This window comes from Adiantum capillus-veneris, chromosome 4 (assembly GCF_014529385.1).
Source record: "Adiantum capillus-veneris isolate H3 chromosome 4, ASM1452938v2, whole genome shotgun sequence".
Taxonomy (NCBI): Eukaryota; Viridiplantae; Streptophyta; class Polypodiopsida; order Polypodiales; family Pteridaceae; genus Adiantum; species Adiantum capillus-veneris.
The window spans coordinates 171,639,203-171,666,755 of record NC_140934.1 but is presented as its reverse complement, the minus strand read 5'-3'; the positions used below and the strand labels follow the sequence as shown (position 1 = coordinate 171,666,755).

General features: G+C 46.4%; 1 protein-coding gene across 1 annotated transcript in view; it reads left to right on the top strand.

Moving 5' to 3' along the window:
- Positions 1 to 27,142, top strand: part of LOC147460356 (calreticulin-3-like) — a 104,168-nt gene extending 77,026 nt beyond the window's left edge. The window contains exon 14 of the mRNA XM_086511445.1: positions 26,791 to 27,142. Within this exon, the coding sequence (XP_086367571.1) occupies positions 26,791 to 26,802 (12 nt within the window). The 3' untranslated portion in view covers positions 26,803 to 27,142. The remainder of the gene's footprint in view (positions 1 to 26,790) is intronic.
- The last annotated feature ends 411 nt before the right edge of the window (positions 27,143 to 27,553 follow it).

Genomic DNA, 27,553 nt, shown 5'->3' with positions numbered 1-27,553 from the left:
CCCCCTGCTGCCCATCTCACTTGCCAGTGGTGCTGCCTTGCTGATGGTGAAGAAAAACGTTGGGCTGCATGAAAAACGCTAGGAGGGGCTGCTTATAAATGCAAGCAAGTGCTTCCCCCTTGCCCACTGATCACCTAGGGTTGCCCACTAGGGGCATCCTGCAGACAAGGCACACATCCTCTCCCCTTGTACCCTTGCCCACACCTATATATCCCACAAAGGGCTGGTGGCTAGAAATGAAGCAATCTCATGACCTTTATAAATGGGAAAATAGGAAGTAGAGGTACCAGTGGCCTTGTAGGGCCATGGGGAAAATATCGGCAGGGTTGGGAAAATTACTCCTAGCCTACTGGAGCCCAACGGAATAAATCCTGACATGAGAAAATTACCTCACTCTGGCTGGGCACAACCACAAGAGAGCCCTACTGAACCAACCAACTACAGGTTTTTGATTATACAATGGGGACATGCGCGTGCGTATATACTACCCAATAGAAATTGTCCCTTTCACGTGTCCCTCGGAGATACTGGGATTGATTGGACGAATCTAGAGAGATTCCATAACTCTTAACACCCCCTCTCAGCTCTTGGAAAGGAAGACGGCCCAGGGAGCTGGAGTGACCAATTTGCAATTGTAAGGTGAGGGTTTTGTGGACGAGGATATCTGCAACAAATCTCCGCAGTAGGCAATATACGATCCAATTGTACCCCGTGAAGACTTCCGGGAAGTACAATGCTGCCTGCTGAAAGTAGATCCAGCTCTAACAAGAATTTCCTCACCTTGGCCAATGCACGAGTCGCACAACTAGCATCTGCAGAACGTATTGTTGCTCATCACTTTGAGAGAAAGCATCAAAACTAAGGGTAAATGTCATGAACGGGAGCACATAACAATATCAAATATACTATGATAAATAGATTGTATCACTTAATACTGAAGACTTGAAACTCGGAAAGCAACTTGGTTCTCAGAAAATAACTCCCCGAAAGAGGTCTCTATGCAGAGAACCCTCTCTTCCAATCCTAGACACAGAAGAGGTGTGTTCTTGGATTCCTTCTCGTAAATCAGCCCCGCCTACAACGTTTATGGGCTGTAAACAGAGAAAAACAGCAGCTTGTCGCGATGAAAACAATCTCCAAAGGTACTTCTTCACAATGGAATTTGTCTACATGGTCCTGCTGACGTTTGGTGCTCTTGGGGCAGCCATAGGAGTCGTCAACAGCATCATTCTGGCGGCTGAAATCTGTAGCAGCATGGGGGAAACACTAGTGCCTTGCTTTCCTCCTGCAAGTCTGCTGGAACTCGTGCGCCAATGTAGCAGGCTACTGTGTCACTTTCACAGGACAGTTAGTACAGTTTGGACTTTACAGTTGGTCTTTGGTTTGGTCGGTTCACATTGGATGGACTCGCTGGGCAGTGACACGTGGCAGGGATACGGCGGTTTAGTGGACATCGTGTCCAGGTCACCACCGCCACCCAGTGGAGATAGACTTAGATGCTGTCATTTACGAGCCGTTGGTGGCTCTTTATGGTTGTATATATGAGTAGTAGCGGTTTGCTCAGGATTATCTTTATGTAGTCGTCTAGAGTGAGTCGATACACACAACACTTAACATCTCGGCACATCGGAGCCTCGACACCCCCATTGTACCTGAGAGTCCTGGGCTGGAGATGAGTTTGCTGCCACGCCAGAGTCTGTATCAGTTCTTTGAGATGGTCGAGTCATTGGTTGTGGTCTACTGCTGCTGTTGTGTCTCTGTGAGCTCAGTTGTTGTCTATTGTTTCCTGTTTTCAGTCTGTTTTGAGTGAGATTGTCACGCACATTGCACTGAGGAGCACCCACTGTAGAGAGCATGACACACTATCTGTGCTACAGGTGCTCTCATTTTGGCGATCATGGTGGGACATTAAATGAAGTCTCACTCTCTGTTGAGATACAAATCGTGAAGCTAGTTGGTTGTTACCTAGCTTCGCCCACTTTGCTTGCATTTTGTAGCTAGTCTGCTGGTCTGGTCCTCTCTCGCCTTGGTCCAACCAGTCCTCGTCCTCGTCCTCGTCCTCGTCCCTCGTCCTGGTCTAGTCCCTCCTAGTCCTTGTCCAGTCCTCCTCGTCCTGGTCTAGCTAGGTGGTCAAGTCACTTGCCCTGGTCTTGGACCAGGTGGTATAGTCACTGTCCTCACTTGTCCTGGTCTAGACCTGTGTTCGTTCAGCCCCACAATTAAGGGTCTTCTTGCCCAAAGCTTGGTTGGATTGGTGGTCACTGCATGACACATACAAGGCGGTCAATCGAGCGTCAAAGCGCACTACTGAGCCCTCTAAAGTACTATAACAGAAGACGACCTTTGGTACCTAGTAGAAGTCCATCAACCTGATCACCCATACCTCCACATACGACATCACCCATTCCTTTATCCGGTTCCACATCTTCCAAATCACCTTCTCCAGTAAAGCTCTCTCCTATTCTGCTCTACAGCAGGCTATTGAGCAACAGGCTGAGCAAGGGGCCATGGAGGCGTTGGCTAGTGTTTTGGCCAAGGTAAACATCAAGTTCCCTACCTACAAAGGACTCTCTTCAGAAGATGTTGACGACCATGCAAGGAGGTTTTTATCTCTCTGTAGGGGTCGTGGTCTTAACAGAGAAGATGCTTATTTGGTACTCTTTCCATCCACCTTGGATGGCTTAGCAGACAAATGGTACAGCCAGTTTGCAGAGAACCATTTTGCAACTTGGGCAGCCCTAAGACAACAGTTTTGTGCAGCTTTCAGGCAAGGTGACTACCAGGAGAAGGTGTTGGATGAGTTGGCCAACATGGTGCTCCAGCCAGAGGAGACTTTTGCAGAGCTTATGACTAAAACCAAGTCTCTGGTTGCCAAGCTTCTTCAGCAACCCGGTGAATTCATGGTTAAGAAGTGGGTGGAGAAGGCGCTCCCCAAAACTTCTCAGCAAAAACTACGAGAGTCTACGACCCGACGCCACTCTAGAGGAGTTCATCGTAGCTGCTACTAGGATAGAGGGGGCTAGGAAGCTGCTCAACAACTCCCCTCACATAGAGACTCCCTCTAAAGTAGTCCTGCTGATCCATTGACTTCCTTGCGCAGAGAACTTGAAGCCTTAAAACTACAACGCACTCTCCAAGAAGAGAAATCAATCTCTCTTAGACAAGAGAAACCACCACATCTTGAGGCTTTGGATCAAATCAAGTGAGAGCTAGAAGAGCTTCGGTCTCAGCAGGAGACTAAAGCTATGGTATGGTGCAGCTCTTGTCGCTCTCCAAGGCATCCTCCACAGGACTGTCCCCTTCGGACTTATTGCCACTTCTGCGAAAAATCTAGGCAGAAGACAAGGATTGCTACTATATCAAGGGATTGCGGCAAATACAACAAAGTCTAGGTTCCTCTCTCCAACAAGGGCTAGCACCTGCATCCAACATGGTCTCACCCTACGGCCATCAAAACCCGTTGCCACCTCTGCTCACAACACCTTCTATGCAGCAAGGTATGCACAACAACTTTGCATCCCCCAGCTTTTATCATGCTAGTACTCCTTCAGTTCCCCACAGCTTCTACACCTCAGCCTCCAACTCCATGCAGCAACAAGAGCAGCGACCACCTCGTCCCCCGTTTCGTTCGTCTAATCGGCCCATCTTATGCTGCAAATGTGGTGAATAGGGCATTAGCAAAGTAGTGTCCTTTACCTGAAGGGTCTCCTCCTTGCAGACATTGTCCGGAGTCTAAGGACCACTACAGCAAGGATTGTCCTAAGGAAAGGGCATCCTCATCTTCAGGCCCGACTCAAAACCAACAAGAGTTCACATTCCCAAAGATCAATCTAATCACAGTGAACACCACCCCTCAGCCATCACTTGCTACTCATACAGTTCGGCCACAACAAGTGGTAGAGCTCGCTGGCGTGCTCACTCGGGCACAAAGAGCAGCCTTGGGTTTAAGCTTGCCAACAGGACCATCTCGTCCATCACTTCCGTAACCTGATTAAAATGTCGAACCCTTAAGTGGTGAAAAGAATAGGCCAATCTCTACGCTCTCCGACATTGATGGAGCCTTCCTTCCAGCAGTGGCTGACTTGCAATAGGTCAAAGTTTCCGAGGAAGCCCAGATTGTCGGAGCTAAGCCCACAGCGGAAGCAATCTTGAAGAACACCTTTCAACAAGTGTCCCTTTATGAGATGCTCCGGCTAGATGCAACCCTCAGAAGTGACACCCTCTCAGTAATTCAGTCTCTGTACTCTGATGCAGGGTCTATTGGTGGGCACCTACGTGTGCAGCCCTTGGAGTCCTACATGATTTCATATCCAGGTGCTCCCCTCACTGATTACAAAAGTCCTCGTCTCACTGTATCTATTCTTGGGCATCAAATCTTCGGCGTCACAGTGGATGGTGGATCTGGGATCAATCTAATGCCAGAATTTACTATGTCGACCTTAGGTCTGCAGCCTACCCGCCGTGCTCGCCTACCCGCCCTGCTCCATTCACTGTTACATTGGCAGACCAGAGGACAGTCTACCCTATGGGCATAGTAGAGAAGGTGCCTCTGAGGGTACAAGACTTCACATTTAGCTTGGATTTTGTGGTGGTCAGTCTTCCTCAGGTGGAGGGAGGATTTCCTTTGCTGATTGGTAGACCATGGTTGCGGCATACTAAGGCACTTCATGATTGGGGAAACGATGCCATGTGGATACATACTCCTGGCTCCCCCATGCAACCAATTCGGCTCGAAGGAGAGATGGATCCAATGGCTCATCACAGCTCATTGTCAGTACAATCCAACCCCGATCCTGAGCAGCCCATCCCATCTGACGGGTCTGACGAAGACCTGCTGCAGTGGTTGGAAGCTACCACCTCGATGCCATGCTATGTGGTCTCTATTCAAAGCTCACCTGTGCCGGTAACACTCTCTCTCCCAGCTCCTCAGGCGGACACCAATGTTCCAAGAAGTCCTACAGCAGACAGTAGTCCTACAACAGACAGTGTACCAGTCGAAGCAGTAAGTGTGTTAGCCCCTGATTCTCATGATTCAAATGAACCTCTGATGGAAGCTGTCGGCCTCGGGGAACCTATAACACATCACCGAAGGGGGAAGAAATCTCCTCTGCATGAACTCGCCAGGGATTCCCCCCTTCCTCTAACATCTCCCAGATCGGACGCCCCGCCCTTGCAAAAGCACTCTGTTATGTGTGTGTCTGAAGATTTACCCTTCGAGGAGGTTCTACCAGCATGGTTACAAGAAGGGTATGTGGAGTTTCCAATCGATCAAACACCAGCACATGAGACAAGCACATGATGTCTCGAAGCTCCAAATGGCAGCTCACTTCTCAACTTCTAAAGTTCCCTCCACAGTTACACCTTCTGACCCGGTCAAAAAAGTCAACCTGGGCGATCCTGACAACCCTCAGCACGTCCTCTTAGTAGCTTGGTTATGGGAGCAACCCGCATTACTTGATCAGGTAGTTTCTTTTATACACTCTTTTAAGGATGTTTTTGCTTGGTCCTACAAGGATTTGGAAGGGATCCCACCAGAATTGGGTCTCCACACTATCCCCCTGGTTGAAGGGGCTACGCCGGTCAGAGGCCGAGCTTACAAGCTCAACCCAAAATATGCAGAGGCTGTCAAGTCAGAGCTCGAAAAAATGCAAGAGGCAGGGATCATTGTACCTGGTGGAGCACTCTGAGTGGTTATCACCCATGGTGATAGCGCGTAAGAAGCAGTCAAATAAAATCCGTGTGTGCGTAGATTACCGCGCTCTGAATAAGGTAACTATCCCAGATGGTTTCCCCACACCTCACTGAGCGTGTGCTAGAAGATGTAGCAGGACATGTATTGTACAGTTTCATGGATGGGTTTAGTGGATACAATCAGTTGGGTATTCATCCAGGTGGTCAGCTGAAAACGGCCTTTGTGACTCCTTGGGGTATTTTTATCTACACTAGAATGTCTTTTGGGTTGAAAAACGCTCCACCTTCTTTCAATCGGGCGGTATATCTTATCTTTTGTCCTCTGCTTACGGATCATCTTCGTATCTTCATGGACGATTTTTCGACCTTCTCATGTGCTCAATGTTCAACCCCAGTGGAAAACCTAGAGGAACACCTCGCTTAGCTCTCTGCTGTCTTCCTCAGGTGCAGAGAGGCACGTCTAAAGCTAAACCCTAACAAATGTCATTTTTTGGTCACCGAGGGCACACTTCTAGGCCATGTGGTGTCTACTAAAGGTTTAGCGCCTGACCCAAAGAAAATCGTGGCAATCTTAAAGTTACCACCTCCCATCAGCCCAAAAGGTGTGCAGAGCTTTGTACGCCACACAGGCTATCATCGCAGGTTTATACACATGTATGCACAGGTGGCTCAACCCCTAACCTGCCTAACCAGTGCTACTGTTCCCTTTCAATGGTCAAATGCAGAGGCTGAAGCTTTTGCATACCTCAAAAAACGCCTCACTGAAGCGCCTATCCTAGTAGCTTCAAATTGGTCTCTCCCTTTTCATGTGCATACTGATGCCAGTCAACTGGTTGTGGGGGCTGTGCTGACTCAGCCTAGTAAGGAGTACAACCTGGATCGCCCTGTTCATTATGCAAGTCGTCTACTCACAAATGCAAAGCACAACTATAGCACCACAGAAAGGGAAGGTTTAGCTATTGTGTATGCTTTGCAAAAATTTCAGCATTATTTATAGGGGTCCACCTTATAGTTATTACTGATCACCATGCCCTGCGCTATCTGCTCAACAAGCCGTAAGTTGCAGGTCGAGTATGGCGATGGCTACTCTTATTTCAAGAATTTGATTTCGAAGTGGTACTCAGGCCCGTCAAACATTATGTCCTTGCCGACCACCTCTCTCGCATTCACACGGGTGAAGAAGCAATGGGGATTGCTAACGACTTCCTAGATAGCAGTCTCTTTAAGGCGGATACCACTCTGGAATGGTACGGCGATGTTTTGCATCTGCTTTCTACTGGCGTGTACCCAAAGAACGCTTCTCCACTGCAGAAGAGACGACTGTTGTTGAAGTCTAGGCCATTCACTCTGATTGGGGGCCAGCTATACAAGTCAGGATAGGATGGTGTTCTGAGGCCGTGTGTCTCCCCTCATGAAGTGGAGTATATTTTGGAGGATGGCCATAGTGGTCCCACTGGTGGCCATTACCCTCGTCATATTACTGTCCATAAGATTCTCCAGTGTGGCTTATGGTGGCCCTATGTTTTTCGGGATGCAATTGCCTATGTAAAAATATGTGATGTGTGTCAGCGCTGTGGCCCTAAACCAAGCAAGCAGTCAAACCATCCTCTGCATGTCTCTATGGCATGGCAGCCCTTTGAGAGATGGGGCATTGATTTTGTAGGTCCAATTACTCCCTTCGGCTAACCAGGCAATCGAAAATATCTACTAGTGGCTACGGATTATGCAACAAAGTGGGCAGAGGTACTGGCAACAATGGATTACACTGGCACTACTGTAGCCAAGTTTCTCTACGAGAATATTTTGTGCAGGTTTGGATGTCCCCTAGAAATCACCAGTGATAGGGGTAGTCGCTTTGTGAATGAAACAATTTCAACCTTGCTTGCCAACTACAAGATTTTTCACCGAAAATCTTGTTCCTATTACCCTAGAGCAAACGGGCAGGCAGAGAGCACTAATAAGGTTCTGATAGCACTTCTGCGGAAAGCATGTCATCTTCATCCTTCGACTTGGGCTCAAGCTATCCACAGCACCCTTTGGGCATACGGAACTTGTTTCAAAGCCACAACCAATCACACCCCATTTCAATTAGCTTTCGGTTTGGAAGCGATAGCACCCTTCGAATTCAACTCAGGGTCTTCGCGAGTCGGTAGTCTGCGTGTCAATGGAGATTTGGGGTCAGCATCTGTCTCTCGTCTTTACCTTCTGGATGAAAGCCGAAGTTTGGCTTCCCTGTCTCTAGAAGCAGAGCAGCTTCTTAGCAAAGCATGGCATGATCGCCATCTCCGAAAGCCGAAAATAACACAAGGAGCACTGGTGCTACTTTATCAAGCTAAGTATCTAAAAAAAGCAAAGAAGTTGGTCCTAGCATGGCAAGGACCGTACAAGATGATGGAGATTCTTCCCCAAGGGGCCGTACAATTAGCCACCCTTGAAGGAGTCCCGCTGCCTTTAGTCAATGGATCTAGGATCAAATGCTATCATGCCTAAGCTGACGATCAACGGTCTAAAATCAAGTGTTTGATCCTCGCAGACTCCTGAGCCCTTAAATCTTCTGGTATCACTATCTTAGACATCCCGTATTTCTGCTGCTTCTTTTTCATCACTATCTCGTACACCCTCTCCTTATACAACTCTACTTCTGCTGACTCTGTTGCGTTCATGTTCATGGGCATGATTCTAGAATTGGGAAACTCTCTCCTTCACTCTCGGTTTGTTGTATCCTATGTAACCCCTCTCCTTCCTGCTCTAGTGAGTATGATTTTAGTCTTGGGCTTAACCTACCCACTATCTCAACGCGACTAATGCCTTTTTTTACAAAGAACAAACTTCTGTTGATCTCTAGCGTCTCATGTGACACTAAATTCTTTTTGCTATGCATATAAGTCTTAGTGTTCTTCAATTGGGTATTTATGAAGGTACCATGTTCATTAGCAATTTTACTTTTTGTTTTTATCTACTTTCAAAGAGGTTAGATTACCTGATTTCCGCATTCTGTGAATCTTCCCTATTCTTGCTAGTCCCTTAGCCTGTTTGCTTGGTGCTTCTGATGTCCTCTCATTCATGCTCCCTCACCTTGCATCAAATTGGTTCGCCCAACAGCTACCCCGATTGCCTCGCCTTCGCCTTGCTGCCCTCGCCTTGGCTGGCCTCGCCTTCGCCTTGCTGCCCTGGCCCTCCCCACCAAGCCCTCGCCTCTGGCCCCGCCCTCACCCTAGCTCGCCCCTCGCCCTCGCCCTCCCTTTCCTCTCGCCCTCTCCCCCCGCCCTCCCTTTCCTCTCGCCCCTCGCCCTCCCTTTCCTCTCACCCTCGCCCTTTCCTTTCGCCCTCGCCCTCGCCCACGCTGCTCTAAAAGTAAGCCACATTAAAATAAATTGAAAGCCCATACTTACCTGGCTTTAAATTCCAGCTCAGCGTAAAAATCAGCCTCACTTTAAGACACAAGAAAAGTGCAGCGAGTATTCTCTGCCAGCGTTTTCAGCCAGGCGTTCGTCCAGGCGTTCTCTCTCCATCGCCAGGCGTGCCTCGAGGCGTTCTCTCTCCATCGCCAGGCTTGCCTCCAGGAGTTCTCTCTGTGTGCTCCGTGCTCCTTCACCACCCATAAGCTGGATAGCACTTGCAGATGGCAGCTTGATCTTAACCTTGCTACATGTATTTGATTGTGGTCGCAACATGTATTTCAGTGTGGGTTAGAGAAATTGTATCTCAGTGTGGTTTACTGTGGTATATGTATCAGGTGAGGACTTAAGAACACAGGTTACAAGTTTTTAAAGATTCATCAATTGCAAATTCAGGACAAAAGATTCTCTGGTATATCAATATGGTTCATACTCGTAAATGAGAGCAGCATTTCCAGTCGGAGGAAGAGTCCTCTGCCTCCTCTAGGGATAGCTCTGACAATAAATCAGACTATGCTCCTAGTTCAGAGCAACTTTCAAGAGAATCTTCAGAGGAAGATTCACCCCAATCAGTCACTGTTGGCAAGGTCACCACTCTCGTGGTGCCTCGCCCTTCTGGTGCCATCTCGAAGGTACCCTTTACTAATGATCTATCATTTACAGGCGCCAAACCCGACACTCAAAGATGTGTTCTCTCAACAACAAATGATACACCTAGGTCTCCAAAATTTGGCTCAGGTCGATTTGTCCTGCACAATCTCCAGTGCCAAGGTGAGTGCCCTCTTGCTTACTTTTCCAAAACTAAATGGAATTACACTCACAGTGGAGGATATCGGACATGCTATGGGGATATTGAATGTATTGGTACCTTTGCCCGCCACAAAAACCTTCTCGAATCTCTCCCCGGAAGACACTGCAAATGCGTGCCAAGAACTGTTGTTGCACTCACATGGAGACTATCACAGGAATCAGCAGCTGTATTCAATTTTACAGTATTATTTTTTACTGCGCGCACCGGAAAGAGCAGTAGTTCCATCTTCTTCAGGTTCTCTAGGAATATGCGATGCATTTTTTTGTCTCTGCCACTGCCTGCCGTATCCGTTTCACCATCTGTTGTTTAGGACGCTACAAGACAGGGCAAAGCGATTTAGGACTCAACGTAAAGAAAAGCGGAGAGGTTCAATTGCTATGCAGCCCCTATTATGTATTGGGTAGTGCAAATTATGCAGCAAAAGGCAGATGCAACCGCTGTTCTCACTCTGCAAGATGATGCCAAAGAACAAGGACGTTCCAAAATGGCAAAAGAGAAGCTAGCAACACTACCCTTCTCTGAATCACAGGTTAAAATCTCTAACGTCAATACCGCATACCCAAGAGTGAGCACCTCTACTTTTACACCACCTCTTGTGAGTAGTGTTGCAGGCACCAAAACACATGCTGCATTTGTGTCGGCAGTATCACCTACTACTACTCTTAGTGCAGGGGCACATAGGGATACTGTAGGGGCATCTAGCTCTGGGACACCTACCTCTGGGCAATCTGACATGTTTGCCAATTTTGCGCCTCAAGCCGACAGACTTTTAGATGCGGACAGAAAAGCCATTTCAACGATTATGGATGCAGCCATCTCATTGCAACGTACCAACAGTCTGCATCGCGCTGTCTATGACAGTATGCAAAGGGAAATGCGCAACCACCTTCAACGATCGATGGATAGGGACATGTTAATTGCTTAGGCCCAAGATCGCATAAAGATTCTCACTCAACAAGTAGTGGACCTCAAACATATTGTCCGCACTCAACAAATACAGTTAAAAGAGGCAAATGATATGGCTGCAGTTCAGGACCTTTCTCTTGTGGTACATACTGTGTGTCCCTCATGTGCCAAATACCAATCTATAGCCATTTCACAAACAGCTACAGCTATAGCTACGGTTTCTACGCAAGTTCCTGCTATGGCAGGACAAATACAAACGGATGTTTCCAAAGCCCATTCAGGGGATTCTCAAGCAGCTGAAAAACAAATCCTACCACTATGGAGTCTAAGCCAACAAGATCGGCTTCATCACAGTTTCATGGACCCTCTATGGCCTCCCCCTCCCAGTCCACCTCTTTCCCTCAGCACTTCTACAGCTTCCCTGGATTCCAACCACCTCCTCCACCCTCTCAGCCTACTCAGTCTTTTCCCGGGTTTCCACCTGTCCCACCTTCTCAGCCTACTCAGTCTTTTCGTGGGTTTCCACCTGCTCCACCTACTCACCCTACTCAGTCTGCTGCTGCTCATGGGGTGGCCACTCCATATCCAATGTACCCTCCTCATCATGGCCACTACCCCCCACCATACACATGGCCTCCATCTCCTTATCCACCTTTCTACCACCCTCCTCCTCCTCCTCCTCCATTATCTGACCACCAACATTAGATATCACCTTTTTGGAGTTTTACCAATAGTAGACCTGGTTGCCGATCTTTCAGTTCTTTAGTTCCGCTCTCCGGGACGGGAAGCGGTCTTGTGGCGGGCAACCTGTAGCAGGCTACAGTGTCACTTTCACAGGACAGTTAGTACAGTTTGGACTTTACAGTATGTCTCTGGTCTCGTCGGTTCACATTAGACGGACTCTCTGGGCAGTGACACGTAGCAGGGATACGGTGGTTTAGTGGACATCGTGGCCAGGTCACCATCGCCACCCAGTGGAGATAGACTTAGATGCTGTCATTTACGAGCGTTGGTAGCTCTTTATGGTTGTATATATGAGTAGTAGCGGTTTGGTAAGGATTATCTTTACGTAGTCGTCTAGAGTGAGTCGATACACACAGCACTCAACATCTCGGCACATCTGAGCCTCGACACCCCCATTGTACCTGAGAGTCCTGGGCTAGAGATGAGTTTGCTGCAGGCCAGAGTCTGTATGAGTTCTTTGAGATAGTCGAGTCATTGGTTGTGGTCTACTGCTGCTGCTGTGTCTCTGTGAGTTCAGTTGTTGTCTATTGTTTCTTGTTTTCAGTCTGTTTTGAGTGAGATTGTCATGCACATTGCACTGAGGAGCACCCACTGTAGAGAGCACGACACACTATCTGCGCTACAGCCAATACGTGCTTTTATAGGCATAGGGCCCCCCGAGAATAGAGGAGGGTCTGCTTGGCAAGAATAGAGGTGCAAGGGTGCCTAGAGAGGGGGATGTGTGAGGATTCTAGGTACTAATCCTTTATTAAGTACTTAAACTCATGATTAGGACTTAAGAAACTTGAACTAAACTCAGAAACAAGACTCAGAAGACTCTGTGTTGGATTGATTGAATGACTGCCTGAAACTGAGTACAATAGGCTCCTTATATAGGAGACGAAGAGACACAAATGAAAAGACACGTCTCATGGTGAAGAGACGCGACTTTAGACGTAAAGACACATCCTTTCGGCGAAGAGCTGCAACCATTGGGCGAAGAGTCGCACCCATAGAGCGAAGGGGTGTGACCAGTCGTCGAAGGAGTGTGGATTTTGGCGAAGAGACACGTCTCTTGAGCGAAGGGTCGTGACCATCCAAGCGCAAGGGTCCTTCTTGGCATGGCACTTCGCGTATCTGCAACTAGGAGTACATGTAATACTGCAACATAGTCACAATCGTGACATTCCCTCCCTCTTTAAATAAAACCGAGGGTAGTTGTAGAAACTCTGGGAAGAGGGAAATGTATTGTTGTACTGCTTCTGCATCCAAAGCTCTTTCTGTTAAGTCCCACGTCATGGCACTGTTATTGACCATGACTATTTTACCAAACTGAAAACTGATCATATCTGCAACTTGATAAGTGCCTTTGTCAAAGTCATTTGTAACTTTGAGATTTGTCCAATAAAAGATTGAATCTGTATCTGCTTCGAGTGAAATTATTGGTAAACTGACTTGAGTGATGACCACTGGTTGTAAATTAATAAGGTATTCCATTGGTTTGTCTGGAACAGTAAGATCCTTTTGAAGGGATGTCGTAGACTGAGACAGAGTAGTGTTTGGAGGTATATCCATTTGTAAAGGTTTATCACTGGAACAAGTTGTGTCCAAAGATTCAATTGCAATGACTAAAGTCGTGCTGCAAGAGTCTGTATCTGCTTTATCCTTTGCATCGTTGAAGGCAAGGACTGGAGTCTTTAAGTTTGAAGAATTATCATTCACCATAGCATCTGGTATCTCTTTAGAGACAAAGACTGTATTCTGCAAGGGAGGTGACGAGGAGAATTTTCCTGCTTGGATCACGGCCAACGAAGGGTTTATGTGCTTGTCCGTTATCACACAAGAACCAGAATCTTCTGAATCTTCAGCTGTTTGAGCGGGTATTAAGGCTTCCAATTGAGAAGGGGGAGGTTGAGGGCGTTGTTGCCTCTTTGACCTCTGAAGGATCCTCTTGCACAAGGAAAGGATCAATAAATCTTCGACTTTATCACCATCAAATAAGAAAGACTTAAATGTAGGGCATGGCTCGCGAGGGGGAACTTGTCCAGCGTCGCAGCATTCACGACCGAGTACTCGACTAGGGTTGGATATCTGTGCCACTAAGTAAAAGCCCATCTTGATATCGCTGGTGATCCTTTGGAAGCTTCATCTTGCTACCTTTGTTGCTGATGATTCGAATAAGAAGTTGGTTGCTTAGTATAGTAACATTTCCAAGAATATTCATGCTGAGACTTTTGCTGCTCGCACGAAGGTACTTTGCGTCTAGTTTTCTATGAGAAACCATGCTTTGGGTGAGAAAATTTGAGTTCCGAAGGCTTTTGTTTGAGTGGTTCTTCTTGGTCAACCACTGAAGCGTCGAAAGAAGATGCCTGTATTGTCTGAGAAGCTGTTGGGTAACTCCGAGAAGAGGTTTGCGTCTGCATCTGATCCAAGCGAGTATGAATCGATGCGAGGCTTATGGAAAGTGTGGCCATCTGCTCCTTGATAAGAGTAAGGGCATCGCCAGATTGACCACCTCCGTCCTGAGATTTCGGCATGGTTACTCCTCAAAGGGAACTTGAATAGGTGCACGAGCAAGTTCTGTGGCTGGAAGAGATTTGGGACAGATACTTTGGGAGTGGAAGCTGCCTCTGGAACAAGTTCGGGCTCTCCTGTGCAAGGAGAGGATTCGCCGGTAACTCTTCTTTGGGACATTCGTCTATATATGAGATATACGGAAGAGGCACATGCACGTCGTGACCATCTTTGTCTATGATAGAGCGGGGGTTGACGGGCAGTGTGTGCCAACACCTTGCAAAAGGACCCTCTCATCTGCAAATGTTGCCTGCCAATGCTTCTTACGCAAAATCATTTGGCTCTAGGTGTTTTTGTTTTACAACAAATTAACTTTTGGATGTCCACACTGCTCTTTAAAATTTGGCCAACACTATTGCAAATGGCCGGCCAAGGCTAATAAACCTCTTGCGTAAAAATAATCTCTGGCGCTGGCTGAATAATGTACTTACATAAAACCTCCTTGCAAGTGAAACGTTATGCACCCAATGAAGGGGCAATTGAAGGGGCATCACCGGGAGAACTGCCATCGCTTGGGACAAGAGGAATAGTTGGTGGTAGCATGTAGCGTTTCAGCCAGCACCGTCCCAGCATGCATAGGAAGTCAACGCTGAATTCAGTGTTTCAGCAGTCCATCCTTTTAGGAAAGGGTGCGCAAAGGGGCACATCCCTTGGAAAGGGTGCGAACACGGAGAACAAGGGGCATGTTATCTGCTGTGTGGCCGTTTGCGGGAAGGGGTGCGAGGGTGGGTTCGAAGGATTACCAGCCGAGCAAAGGTGCACGAGGTTCTCCGGGTACGCTATGCACAAACATTTGTGTTCTGTCTCTACTTATAGAATTGGGAAAAAAAATTCAAGTTACCTCATATGCTCGAGAGCGTGTGTGTACCACCTTTCTTTTGCTTCCATACAACTCCGGGTATAGGTATAGTGTAGCAGCGAGGGTGAGAGGCTCAAAACCTTCGGGTCCCGGGAAAAAAATTTGCTCTGATACCACTGTGAGGATTCTAGGTACTAATCCTTTATCAAGTACTAAAACTCATGATTAAGACTTAAGAAACTTGAACTGAACTCAGAAACAAGACTCAGAAGACTCTGTGTTTGATTGATTGAATGACTTCCTGAAACTGAGTACAATAGGCTCTTTATATAGGAGACGAAGAGACACAAATGAAAAGACACGTCTCATGGTGAAGAGACGCGACTTTAGACGTAAAGACACATCCTTTCGGCGAAGAGCTGCAACCATTGGGCGAAGAGTCGCACCCATAGAGTGAAGGGGTGTGACCAGTCGTCGAAGGAGTGTGGCTTTTGGCGAAGAGACACGTCTCTTGAGCGAAGGGTCGTGACCATCCAAGCGCAAGGGTCCTTCTGGGCATGGCACTTCGCGTATCTACAACCAAGAGTACATGTAATACTGCAACATAGTCACAATCGTGACAGGATGTTCCTTGGGTGATGCCACGCCAGGAAAGAGAGGGAGAGAGGTCGATGGTGCCAGAATTAGCTATCAGAAGGGGGTGCCATGTATTTGCTGCCCTTTTTAATTGGTGGCTGTCCACTTATTAAGTGGGCGGCCGAACACTTTTAGAAAGGGTCTGAACTTGCCAAAAACTCAGTAAAAACTTATAAGTTGAAAACCATGCTTACACAATCACAAGCCAAGCGTCCCGTGGATGCAGTCTCATGCACAAATGCAATGCTAACATAGACTCCTTTATGTTTTCCTGAAAAGCGACTCACTTTTTTTTTTCCCCCCGAGAAAAAGATCCTTCTATTAGTTAATGAAAACTGCCCATAGGGCTACAACCACCTCTGCAAGAGAGGGCTACAACAAGCATGATGGGGAGACTCTCCCAATGAAAAAACAGCATATATACAATGAGGCTAAATCAAGAGATGGGAGGAGGGAAGAGCCACACAGGTGGACAGTAGTGCCATTTGAGCACCCCTTGACTATGGTGTAGAAAGGCCCAGGGCGCTAGAGTCGAAGGAAAGCCTCGCGGCGCTCCCGCATGCGGTTGGAGCTGCCCTGTAGTCCCTCAAGCTGTCCTCTGAGAGTATGGATCAGCTCTAGCCAAAAGTCACGAACAGTCTCTGCTGGTGGCACAGGGCGAGCCTCAAAGATGCGGAAACAGCGGGCCCGCCAGATGAACCAAAGTGTCAGGCCACTGATGAGCTCCACCATGTGAATACCCATCACTTAGTCCTTTCTCTCTGAACTTAGGGAATAACTCCTACACAATGCTCTATGCCACCTATCCCATGATGCATCAGAGATGTCTATCCAAATGGTTAAATACTTCTTCCCGATGCTCTCTGTTACCCATCTTGTTACAGGCTTGGACACTCCAAGCGAGAAATAAATAGCAACACACGAAAAATATCTGCAACTAACTGAACTTGAATAGAGATAGAAGAGGAGAGTCGACGAAGTTCCGTCCCCAGATGCACTGGTGCCCCTTTTGATATTTCTTTATTATTGCTTCGCAAAGGTACAACTCCCCGAGGGTCGTGCTCTCCCGAGACTCTACGTCTAGATGGTCTCTAGAGTGAGGGCCCAAGGGTCCTTATAAACAGTACGAGGGATGCCCAAAAGCAAATCCCCAAAAGCACTTCATTCAAAAGCAATGAGCACCAAAAGCATTCGCTCCCAAAATCATGCGAAAAATTGTCAATTTTGTAGCCAGTGCAAAACGTGGAATTTCATACAGTAATGCCATGTTAGCATGTTAGCATGAATTGCGGAAATCTAGCCCAGATCTCATTCTCTGCATTATTAGGGCTTAGGCCTCTCGGCCATAATCTTCAAGTTGGCAGAGGTTAGAGTTTTCAACTCTAACCCTATGGTCCTCTTGGCCACACTTTTGGATTTATATCTTCTTGTCCTCTCGGCCTTTTCCTTCCAGCTGGGCACGCCACCTCACCGGCTTGTGACATTGTCACAAATTGATGATGTGGCATGACCAACTAATAAGTTGTTCCAACTTATGGGCAATTGCCGAGGGGCCAAAGGGACACAAAGGCATTAAAATAATGCGTAGAAGCTGTTGACGTGGTTGGCTGTACGGAATTCTGCAATTCGGCTGTTTAGGGCGGCAACTTTTGGCTCCAGATGCTTTTTGAATTGAAGCTTTTCATGTAAACTGCTTTTCGAAGGCAAAGGGCCTTTAAATAAGACCCTATATAGCTTTTTCCAAGGTCCGCGAGGCTTTGCAGAAATCTCAAGAAAGAGAGAAAAAAGCAGCAGATCGCCATCATCGCGATTTGAAATTGAAGGAGAACGATTGGGTGTTCTTACGTTTTGAGAAGGCACGCCTGAGAAAGAAGAAGGGAAAGGAGAGGCTTTTTCCAAAGCTTAGTATGCGATACTACGGACCTTTCCAGATCTCCGAAAAGATAAATGATGTCTCCTTTAGACTGAAGCTGCCCAACACTTGGAGGATTCATAATGCTGTTCATGTGAGTTCTTGAAGCCTTTTAAAGGCGATGTGCCCGAAGATGGGAGCTTGCTGAGCAACCGAAAGTGGAAGAAAATGATGATGAATCTTTTTCCAAAGCTTAGTATGCGATACTACGGACCTTTCCAGATCTCCGAAAAGATAAATGATGTCTCCTTTAGACTGAAGCTGCCCAACACTTGGAGGATTCATAATGCTGTTCATGTGAGTCTCTTGAAGCCTTTTAAAGGCGATGTGCCCGAAGATGGGGAGCTTGATGAGCAACCCGAAGTGGAAGAAAATGAGGAGAATCTTGTTCCAAAACAAATTTTGGCACATAAAGAAAGAAAGATTAAGGGTAAAGCGAAGAGGCGGTTCTTGGTTAAATTCAAGAACTATCCTGCATTGGATGCGAAGTGGATGGAGGAGGAGGACTTAGCAGATACTCCTCAGATTGTGAACCTTTACCTCGAAGCTTTTGGTTTAGCATAATCTATTCCAAATGGAACCCCGAGTTCAGCTTGGCCGGATATCTGGTTCAGTGGGGGTATGCACAAGAGGGGAGTTACTCCGCTCCTTTGTCAACAGATGCCTCGATTTTTGATACTAGTCACTGATGTCTCTTTGAGCTTCAGAGATACTGAGAGCTGACAGTATTCTGCTCTATGACTTTATGAGCTGGAATTCTCGATAATATGATACTGAGTTGTTCTTGACTTGTTTAAGTGCAGGAACGGATAGACGAAATGACTGCAGCATTTTGGTCTGAATGATCTCGATAGACATGGTTGCAATAGGGATTAGTGAATCGGGCATCTATGAGGTCCTGAGTGGATCTAGATGCGATTGCTAATTGCATTGCCGATAAATCATGGTCTGAGATCCGAATGAATGTTGAATGTGATTTGTCATGTGATGTCCTGTGATCATAGTTGCCAAGAAATGCTTTCTTCACTCATGAAATGTACGAAACGTTTCAGAAACGTTTTTGTATGAGTTTGGACATTTCAAAGGTAAAGTCAAGGCTCATGTTACATGTAAACCTTGAAGCCTCTTGTTCTTTGTTTCGGTCATGAAATGCTCAATGTCATGAATGTAGCTTCTGTCTTACTTCTAATGATGAAAGTTAGTCCATTCTCCCTCTTTATCATGTCTAATTGTAAGGTAATGCTTAAAGCATAGATCTCAACTTATACCGCTTAAACTTACGTACATTTCTTTAGCTTGCACGAAACTTTTGCTTTGGCTTTTCTTTCTCGGACGAAACCGTTTCGAAACTTCTGAAACTCGTTTCAAACGAAACGTTTCGAAACTCCGTGGCAACTATGCCTGTGCTGTCGTGTGATGTGACTGTCGATTGGTACATGTGCTAGATGTGTATTCCTAATGCGTCGGTACTAACAGTCAATGTCTGCTAAGACAGTTTATGGCTTCTGTCTGTTTTGCAGGCGTAATCGAGGGCGATTACAATGCTTTCAAGAGGGGGGTATGTCACAAATTGGGGGGTATGCCCAGTACACACTGACACACATACCCCTTTTGGCATGAACAGTCCTGCGGAGAGCTTGGTTGAAATGCTGATGTTGCATGGTTGTACGACAGTCCCCGGAAAATGCGGCGTACTTTGTGGAAAAGAAGCCACGTGGCATGCTGTACGGACGCCCGCTTTTTGCGGCGCTGATTACGGCAACAGGGCAGAGATTTTTTTGTGGCAGCTTTCACTTGCTTCTGGCTACGCAATGGTTGAGAGAGAGCTTTTGGATGATTTGCTTTATTTTAGGAAGCTTTTGATTTTGAAGCTTTTGGGCTCTGCTTTTGGCATCTTTTGTAAACTTATTTAATAGTGGCTTGGGCTCTCACTTCTCAGAGAGCATCTGGATGCAGAGTCTGAGAGTGAGTCCTGATCACTCACTTGTACTTTGAGTTGCAGATTAATACAAAAAGAAATACCAAAAGGGGTGCTAGTCTTTGGGGCCAATATCTCTAGGCACGGAACTCCGCCCGGGCCAGTGTCGAATCAATTGTGAATTGTGAATTGTTTTGAAGTGAATTCTTGTGGTGTCGCGGTAGAATCTCGACTTAGAGTATCCAAGTCTGTTACAAGTTGCACCATCATCCACTAAAATACGAACACGTTGTCCGTTAATAGTGCCATGCATGCGAATCAACTAACAGGGGCCAAAGGTAGGCTGCCAATACTCGTGCTTTTCGTCCATATGAAGAACCTCTACAACACAATATTTAGGAGATGCATTTAATGTGAGGCATTGCACCGTGTGCATGGCCTTTTCTTTGCCTTGCAAAAGAGGACAATCCTTCTTGTTATGTTGGTCCGAAAGACATTTGAAACACAAATTCTGTTTCTTTGCACGATCAAAATCGGTAGTGTTGAGAGACCCACGTGGAGTATCACGTGATTGCTTAGGCTTCTTAGCCTCTTGAGGACGCGGAGAGGTAGATTGTCTCTTGTTTCTCTTAAAACGTGTGGGAGATCTACCTCGCCATTAACTTTTAGCCGAATTGCTCTTAGCAAATTCTTAGATAGGGAACATTTTCCTTCCTCTCTTGGTTTCTAGTTTTAATATAATTGCTCTTAGAAAGATATTGAGAGAGAGAGGCCAAACATGCGGCATGCATCCCATGCTAACCAATTCTTATCTTCTTCATTGGAGTCCAAAAACTCTTTGGAGAAAGAAGCTTGAAATGCAGCCCAAGACTGAGGACGAGCATCTATTGGAAATGCCATCCACCACTTATAGGCCTTGCCTTTAAGAGATAGACTTGTTTCCATAGCTGTCTTAATATATGGGGTGTGTTTCAGCCTATGAACATCACTCCATTTGTGTAAGAACGTATTGACGGCATCCTTGTTGCGATCACGCTCTTCAACGTGAAACTCAGGAAGGGTGATATTCTTAAGTAATGCATTGCTACCTTCTGCATCTTCTGAAGCACTTACCTCATGGACTCCTTGAGTCGTGCGAACGTGGGTTCCTTGAACCGTGCGAGCTTGGGTTCCTTGAACCATCTGTGAATTCATAAATGTCATAAGTAGCTTAGTAAGGTTTGTAACATTTGCATTTAATGGAGAGTGGTTGCGTTCAAGTACGCTTTGGCGATTTTCCAAAGTCTTGAAAGCAGTCATATCTACAAGGCCATGATCTCCTAGACCATCATCGTCATGCATATCATCGTCATGCATATTAGTGTGGGCAACGCTCGTGGTTGCCGGATTTTGATGTGCGTGCTCAAAATCAAAAGTGTGTGTTTGTGGGATATCCTCGCCGGCCATGGTAAACACGCTAATGTAAGGTGCAACGGAAGTGAATATTGAACTTTACTCAAGATGAGTGCTCCGAACTGTGCTCAAGGTTCCTTTTTACTTAGGGAAGGGAGAGCCTTCCGTTTCGTTAATGAGAGAGTGCAAGTGATCACAAACAAAGTGAATAGACACTGTGTATGAAGGTGCTGAGATTGAGAGATAGAGAGAGAAGAGAACACGACACGGGGAAGTGGTCAAACCCTCCTCCAAGGGCCCCACTCTCTATGGCGAGAGCGGTCTACTTATGATTGCACAAATCTCTACAATGCTTTGGGCTTGCCGACGATGTCGACGACGACGAGACGGACAGAAATCTGAAAACGCTAAGGGCTGAAATCTGCAAATCTTTATCTGCTGAATTGTGACTCTATGTCGGTGACGATGTCAATGGCGACGATGCGACGATGACGTGCTGAAAACGCAGATGCTGAAATCTGTGTTTTTCTGGGCTGAAACTGCAAACTACGCTGGATGCGACCGTGCGGCGAGGATCTGTTGTGGGAAGGTTAGATCTGCGAGGTTCGGGACTTGTTCTGCGGAGTGCTATGTTGAAAACTGAAAACGCTGGTCTTCTTGTTGTCTTGTAGCGACGGAGCTGCAAAAACACTGGCTGTTATGTTGCTCCAAAAATGCTAGGCTGATTTGGTGTCATCCGGGAAGAATCTGCTAACGCTAGGGTTGATCTGTTGTATCGTTCTGTCGCCAGGCTGCTGCAAGTGCAAAACGCTGGACTGATCTGCAAATTGAAGGAAACGTTGGTTGTTCTTGGTGCAAAACGCTAGGTCTTGCTGCTGATGCAAAAACGCTAGGGCTGCTGGGGGCCCTGCTGAGAAGGTGCCTGTTGAACTGAGTTCTTGCTGCCTCTTCTGTCAGAAAGTGCTAGCGCTAGGTTTCTATTTATACAACTCAGCAAAATTGCCCTACCTACTTTCCAACAAAAGTCAGTTAAAAATAATAAGTGAAAAATGTCAAAAAATAGGGAAAATAGGTTTAATGCACTGGAAAATTCCCCTAATAGATTCTGATGGTAATGCTGATGATCATGCTGTGTGCAACGAGAGGATATGCATCTACTCTAAGTGTCTGGTCATGCACGGTCTGTGAACAGACTCACAAAAGTGCCAGATCACTTCCTATTCTAGAGTGACTTGACTGAATTGAACCCTTGTCATGCTGTAGCTTGTCCACGGACACATAGGGTTGGATGTGTGACGTAACAGCTAATGTAGAGAGAGAGAGAAAAAACGTCAACTTGTACCTTGTAAAGCTTAAAGTCGTCGTGTTTTTATGCTCGGCGACTTTTGCGTTGCATGCGATCCTCGCCTTGCGGAATTTGTAGCGCTTCACGTCTTGTTCTTCGTAAGAACACCTTCGTTGATTTTTCACAAAAACTTGTCGTTTTTGTGAAGGCTTTTTACTTGTGAAGCTTCTTTCTTGAGGAAAAAGGTATTTTGGAAGAAAACTCTAAGGAGTGAAAAGGAAGGGTGAAACTACTTCCTTGAAGTTTGTAGCTTTCCTTTTCTTCTAGCTTTTTTTGCCAACTCAAGTATGCTATCTTTTCTGTTGTATACCACAAGTGTCAATAGCTTGGACGGTAGGGTGTTGGCCTCTTATCCTCATTGGGTGGGTTCAACTCTCCTTCATGCAAGGGTTTGGAGGGTCTTCCTATGTGCGCAACCAACGGAGCCTTGGTGCCATAGAGTTGGCTGTCGAGTTTTCCTTGATCGCCCCCCTTAGACGTTCTGCCTGCCTTCTCTTTTGCTACACTGTGGGCCGTCGTCTTTCCCGTTTGCTGCATGCGGATCGTGGGATAGGAGATGTGTGTCGCATGCACATGCAGCCTGCTTTTCTCCTTTCTCGAAATAGCTCGGATACCACTAGCGGAGGCCGCTAGAACTGCCTCCGCCTGTGGCCCAATCCTGTGCCCTAAATACCCTTGACAATGCAAACAGAGTTTGCCAATGACAAGTGCCCTAAATACCCTTGACAATGCAAACGGAGGCCATTACACTCATTGGCAAACTCCGTTTGCATTGTCAAGGGTATTTAGAGCACGAGGACTTTTACATCATGCCTTTGGAAGGGTGTGACGTCTTCCTAGGAATCCCTTTGGTATCACAAGAACAACGGCGTGGTTGACTATCGAGCCAAGAAAGCGACTTTGACGAATGAGAAGGGTAGGAAAATTGTACTTGATGTAAAATTGAAGAGCGAGTCCGTCCCTATTGTATCGGCTTCGACCATTTCGAAATTAATGAAATCTAGTCTTTTTGTTTACTTGATCTACTTGAAAGAATTGAACGATGAACAAAGAACGAATATGTTTGAATTGGATAAAGAATGACAAGAATTTTTGCACACATGTTGACTGTTTCTCTGAAGGCCTACCAAGCGAGTTACCTCCACCTCGTCCTGAGGACCACACCATTGACTTGATTCTTGGAAGCACCCCACCGAACCGGCCACCTTATCGAGTTAGCCAAGCCGAGAATGAAGAAATCATGAACCAAGTGAAAGAACTTCTAGAAAAGACTGACATGCTCTTCTTTCTTGAGTTACATGCCAACTAGCGAAACCAAAAAAATTTATGTGGTTCTTTAGGCTCTTTTCTTGAATGGTAATACTTAAGCTCTGTCAAAGAGTGCTGATCCCAATGCTAGGTGCAACGGAAGTGTTGATGGTGATGGCTCAGGATGATTGCTTCGCACGTACACAAGAGTTCCTTTTACTTAACAAGAGATGTACAATGAACAGAGAGAGAGAAGAGAGAATGCAATTGCAATTGAAGGTTTTGTGAGTGAGAGAGAGAGAGAATGAAGACCAACACTAGATGGCCCCCCACTCTATTGCTAGAGTGGTATTTGCTTTAGATTGCCTAAATTCTGATACAATGGTTCTTGATGATGAGATGCTGATGGGATCATGCACTTGGATGTTGGCTACTGATGGTACCGATAGGCTAAGGGCTGAAGACTGAAAACGCAAGGAACTGGCTGAGATCTGCAAAACGCTGGCTGACGGTGCTGATGCCGATGAGGCCAAGGGCTGAAAACTGAAAGTGCTAGGCTGATCAGATGATGAGGCTGAAAATGCTGAAGGCTACTGACTGCACAAATGCTGGCTGATCTGGGTTTGTGGAGGAAAAGGCTGATGCTGCTGTGGGCTGAAAACGCAAGGCTGATCTGCTAATACTGGCGATGAGGTTGATGCAAAACACTAGTTGCTGAGGGTGATCTGATGGTAAACAGCAGAGAGGGAAAAACGCTGGCTCTGCATGCTGCTCATGCGGGCATTGGGTTGTGAGCGAGCCAATGGCTCACCTATAGTGCAAGAAAACCCCATGATTCACTTATTGGGTCACTTATTTATAAATCACTTATTATCAATAAGAGGTGCTTCACATTACCAAGGCTCAGTTCTAAGACTACAGTCCCCAAATGAGAACACTTCGTAGTGTCTACACCTAGTAGACCCTGGAAGGTGCTCATGTGCAATGAGAGGGTATGCATACTAACTAAGTGCCTGGCATGTAGGTCCTCTAAGAGGCTCACAAGGTTGCAAGAACACTTCCTAGGCTATCGTAAACCCTAGAAGTAGGATTCTCCACACGCGCATAGGGTTAGATGTGCATGTGAGAGCATAGGCTTGCCTTGCCCATAACCTTGTGGATATTGGGGTTGGCATAGCCCTCCGTCAGCTATACGAGCATCCATTCCGTTGCGTTATTGGTTCACATCATCCAAGTTGGGCCAGCTAAGGTACTTGTTCGCCAGTAACCAACAATGGCATTGCTAATGCAGATTCCACATTGCAACTAGTTGCTTGCGAGGAGATGCATCATGATGGTCCTTCATGTCACATGGACGTTACCACATCACTTGGTTTTCCGGTCACCCTCTTGCATAAATGGTTTGTACACGTGTATGCTGGGTGTTGTGACACTTTGGTGGGCATGTGGCAACACTAGCATGCAGATTAGCTCTAGGGGAACGTGTCAGTCTAGTTCCCATCTCAAATGCATCGTCAGGCAATGCGACACGGCGCATACAGTGCCAGAACCTCCATTTATGCACATTGCACTCCCTAGATGCTAACCACTTACTGGATGGAAGATGACCTACGGAACTCCAGACATATAGGTGACCCTCCCTCTCCTATTGCAGACATAAGTTGGGCGTTCAGTAAACTCAAGCTTCTTGCTTTTTTTTGCCTCTGTTGCCCACTCTCCATCCCTGATGTTTGCCTGGGCTGATCGCCCTCCCTTAGGTGCCATTTTTAGCCCAGTCATGCCCCCAAACTGCAACCTTTGGGAGCGCCGGCAGCAACCCATCTCCTCCTCTCCTCTGGCGTCCCATCTGCTTCTTGGCGAAGAGCATCTGCTGCCCATCATCCGCTCCAGCAGCTGCATTTTCAGCATTGCGCTCCTGTCGATTCTGCTGTGTAAGCCTGTGTTTTTGCATCTCAGATCTGCATTTTGCAGCAAGCATTCAGCCCTCTAATCCTCTCTCACATTGGGTGTGCAAATCAGCCCATGATCTACCCCATGGTGGCCACCCACAACCCACATTGAGCCGGATCTTATCGGGGCATCAAACAGCCCTTAAGGTGCTTCATCTTGAAGAGTTACCGTGGCTACATCATCCATAGAGTCAAGTAGAGTCTTGCATTGAGGTATTGCATCTATATACATTCCATTTATGCAATGGTAGATTGGTTATGCCATTTCCCTCTTGAATAACAGGTCTTGAGTTCAACTTTCCTCGTCGGCTAGATCTTTAAGGTCTCTTGGGATAGTTTCCGACGTTAAAAGTCTCTTCTTCTTCTCTCTCTCTCTCTCTCTCTCTCTCTCTCTCTCTCTCTGTCTGTGGGTGCATCTCTACCTGCAAGAAAATGTCGAGGAGAGCGCAGGTGAGAGAAAGTTATCTATGTAGAAAACACGAGGCACAGAGGATGGTTGAAAACACTGAGAGAGGCTCCAATCTGGTGCTATGTGAGAGAGGAGGGCTGCTTTTCTAGTCATAAGATGGCCTTGAGTTTTGTAGAGTTGACTTCGAGTTTCACAGATGCTATTTTGTTCCCTAACATGCACATGTGCACACAATTAGTTTTAGGGTATTGTGAGCTCCGTATCTCTCAACATGTTAATCGATTTATTACTGGAGCTGGAGGCCCGATACCCTTGTGGGTTTCGAGGTATTTGGGAGTAATTTTGTGGTTGCCTTTCTTCTCTTCATATGCTCCCTACCTTTGGTCATTGATCACCCTTTGCAAGATTGGAAAGTCAAAGGCAAAAAGCCCATTATTGAAAGTTCTGCAAATTATGTCTTATCACAATAATCACTCTTTTATGCATTGGCTGGCTGAGAAGGCCAACAAGGCTTGGCGGGTGAAAAGACTGCTGCTTGGTGGAGAGATGTATGTACAGGCCAGCATATACAACTTCCTTTAAGGAAAAGGTGTTTCTTTGGCAGGCTATGGTGGGAGGGCTTTCATCGGTAGTTGATATGGGCGGCCATCGTTTTGCCTCTTGACATGTGTTTCTTTTGCACCACAAGACAATAGACACGGCTTCATTACTTGCCCTCTTTCCAAGAAGTTAAAGGCCTTTTTTTTGTCCGTCTTGTTTCATGCTACTGGCGAACCATTTTCCCCTCAAAACTGGGTTTTCGAAAGTGTTCTCAGGCATGTCATCCTGGCTGTGTTTGGATATCCAACGCATAAATTTATCTTCGCCCACGGGGTCACCTCTAGTGAAAATGCAGAAGTTTGGAAGGATGGCTTTGCCATCTTGACAATGGGCTTTTCATGTTCATGTTTAACATTGGTCTTCTAGCCTTTGCACGTTTTGGACCATGTAGATTACACAGACACACACACACACAGAGAGAGAGAGAGAGAGAGAGAGAGAGAGAGAGAGAGAGAGAGAGAAGTATGTTGCTTGTGCAGGATGAGCTTTAGAGGTTTTGGTGCTAGGAAATATGATGGTTTTGTGGATCAGGCGAACAGGCTATGGTGTACGGCCATTTTTAGAAACTTAGATTGGGCAATGTAATTTATGGAGACCTTCAAGCAGTTGGGTCACAATAGACTAGGCTCATATATGTTGAGTTGGAAACTTTAGTGATCAATTTTTGGGCATAGTGCCAATGATGTCACAACTTTAAACAAGCAATCGTATCCAACAACCCCGATGCAAGCATATGAAGTATGAATTGTCATCATCATCAACCCCAATGATTTTGTTGTTGCATGCTTGTGTCTTTCATTGACCCCAATGGTTAAAAGGTTTGTTATTGTGTATGGGGCTCTGAGTGGTTGCTGGTCTTTGTTGCCCATGGGAAGGTATGCAATGTCGCGTTTGTTGCCTTGCTTATCGAAGGAAGAAAGAAAGATGTTTATTAGCATCTTGTAGTACATAATGAGAACTGGCCTATGCGAGGAAACCATGTACACAATGTGTTTGTGTCATCCAAATAAGGTGCAGCAAACAATGTCTCAACTGCGATGTAGTTAGGTAAGAGATTGTGGATGGATTTGAGTGGTATACAATTATATGAGGCCTGTATGTAGCTCTACTCACTAAGGTGTGTGACACATACTTTTTTTTGTATATTTGCTTTGAAACGTCGAAGCAAGGAAAACCCACGAAAAGAAAGGGATACATTTCAAGCAGAGCATCCATGTCTACCAGCAAGACTTCATAGAACCC